Source organism: Theobroma cacao, chromosome 9, assembly GCF_000208745.1.
Source record: "Theobroma cacao cultivar B97-61/B2 chromosome 9, Criollo_cocoa_genome_V2, whole genome shotgun sequence".
In the NCBI taxonomy this organism is placed as follows: Eukaryota; Viridiplantae; Streptophyta; class Magnoliopsida; order Malvales; family Malvaceae; genus Theobroma; species Theobroma cacao.
Window position 1 is genome coordinate 10,442,292 of NC_030858.1, and position 1,460 is coordinate 10,443,751.

The 1,460-nt window shown below is 37.3% G+C and overlaps 1 protein-coding gene across 1 annotated transcript; it reads left to right on the top strand.

Annotated features, from left to right (window-relative positions):
* LOC18589108 (RING-H2 finger protein ATL56) lies at nucleotides 1-779 on the top strand. The gene has a single exon (XM_018126662.1). The coding sequence runs from the start codon at nucleotides 142-144 to the stop codon at nucleotides 658-660; it is 519 nt and encodes a 172-aa protein (XP_017982151.1). The 5' UTR covers nucleotides 1-141; the 3' UTR covers nucleotides 661-779.

The window sequence follows — 1,460 nt, forward strand, 5'->3', positions numbered from 1 at the left end:
CCAAAAAAACCTTGACTTTGTCATTATTGTAAATATCTAAAGCCACGCTCCCCTCTCTCCAATAAATTTGTCTCTTCTCTATATACCACAACCACCCCAAGTTCTTCCAACAAACTCAATCTAAAAAAAAAGAACTCCGCCATGCTGCCACCTCCCCACGACTCCTCCCGCGGTGGCTCTCTACCCCCACCGTCGAAATCCAAGGACAAGTTCCTGTCTTTGATCCTGAAAGCCATAATCATGATGATTCTCATCTCCTTCTTCTTCCTCCTCCTCCCTCTAGCCTCTGGCCTTCTCCTCCTTCCTCTTCTTCTCCGCCACCAGCACCACCGCCATCGCCGCCACTCTCGTCTCTCAACTGGGTTTTCTGCGAAACAGCTCAAAAAGCTTCCGCAATTCAAATTCTCTGAGGGAACAAGAACTGCCCATTTGGAATCTGACTCTTGTGTTATATGTTTGGATGGGTTTAAACAAGGGCAGTGGTGTAGGAACCTTGTTATGTGTGGCCACTTGTTTCATAGGAAGTGTTTGGATACTTGGTTAACAAAAGTTGGTGCTTGTCCAATTTGTAGAACTAGGGTTTGCTCGGATCACGAGGATAAAAACATTTGGGTTTTTGGTAGAAGGAGAACAGATTTTCAGGGTATGTTAGATTTGTAAGTTCTTTCTTGGTTGGATTTTTTTAAAAGATTTTTGTAGTTTATGGAAATTTTGGATTTATCTTAATGTACAGTTTCTTTTCTCAATAATCATTGTTAAAATTACTGTAATTTTGCTGACGTTTTTATCGTTTTGTTAATTGTTCAGCACCCATGAAAATATAAAATTTCAATTGTTCAATTGCCTTCTATCAATTTTTTGTTTTTGACTGTGATGTAGAAGGTTTTTGTTAGCTTAATTTGATTGTTAGGTTTTGCTTTATTTGCAGTTGATTATAGTGAGGTTGGGGCTGGGTATGAAGTTTAAGGTATCCTGATCTCATAGATGGAAACCAAACGAAATCAAATAAGCATCACTATTTTGGGCTTGTTTAGGTTTCATTACTGTTATCATTGCTTGTTGAAGTGATTCCTCTTGTTATTCTATTTGTTGTCCTTTGCTTTACTCAGACCAAGTCAAAAATCTTAGGGTAAACATGTACTTTTGGACTGAGAATTGTAACAAGAAGTCTTCTGTTTAATTATGATTATTAATTTTGAAGATATTTTATTTATGTTAATGGTTCCCTTACAACCATTTCCTAGTGTGGGATTTTATTTAAATGGCCATTGTGTGGAAAAAGAATCTTACTGTATACATAATAAAAAAATGAGAAGGAAGATAATGAGGGCAGGGATTCTTAAAACACTTAGTCTTTGTCTCTCCAGATATTAGAGGATGATGCAGTTTGCTAAGTTATATCGTTTAACACTAGGTGGTCACAGGTAATGCCATAAGAAAATGTAAGTGAGATTTCCCTA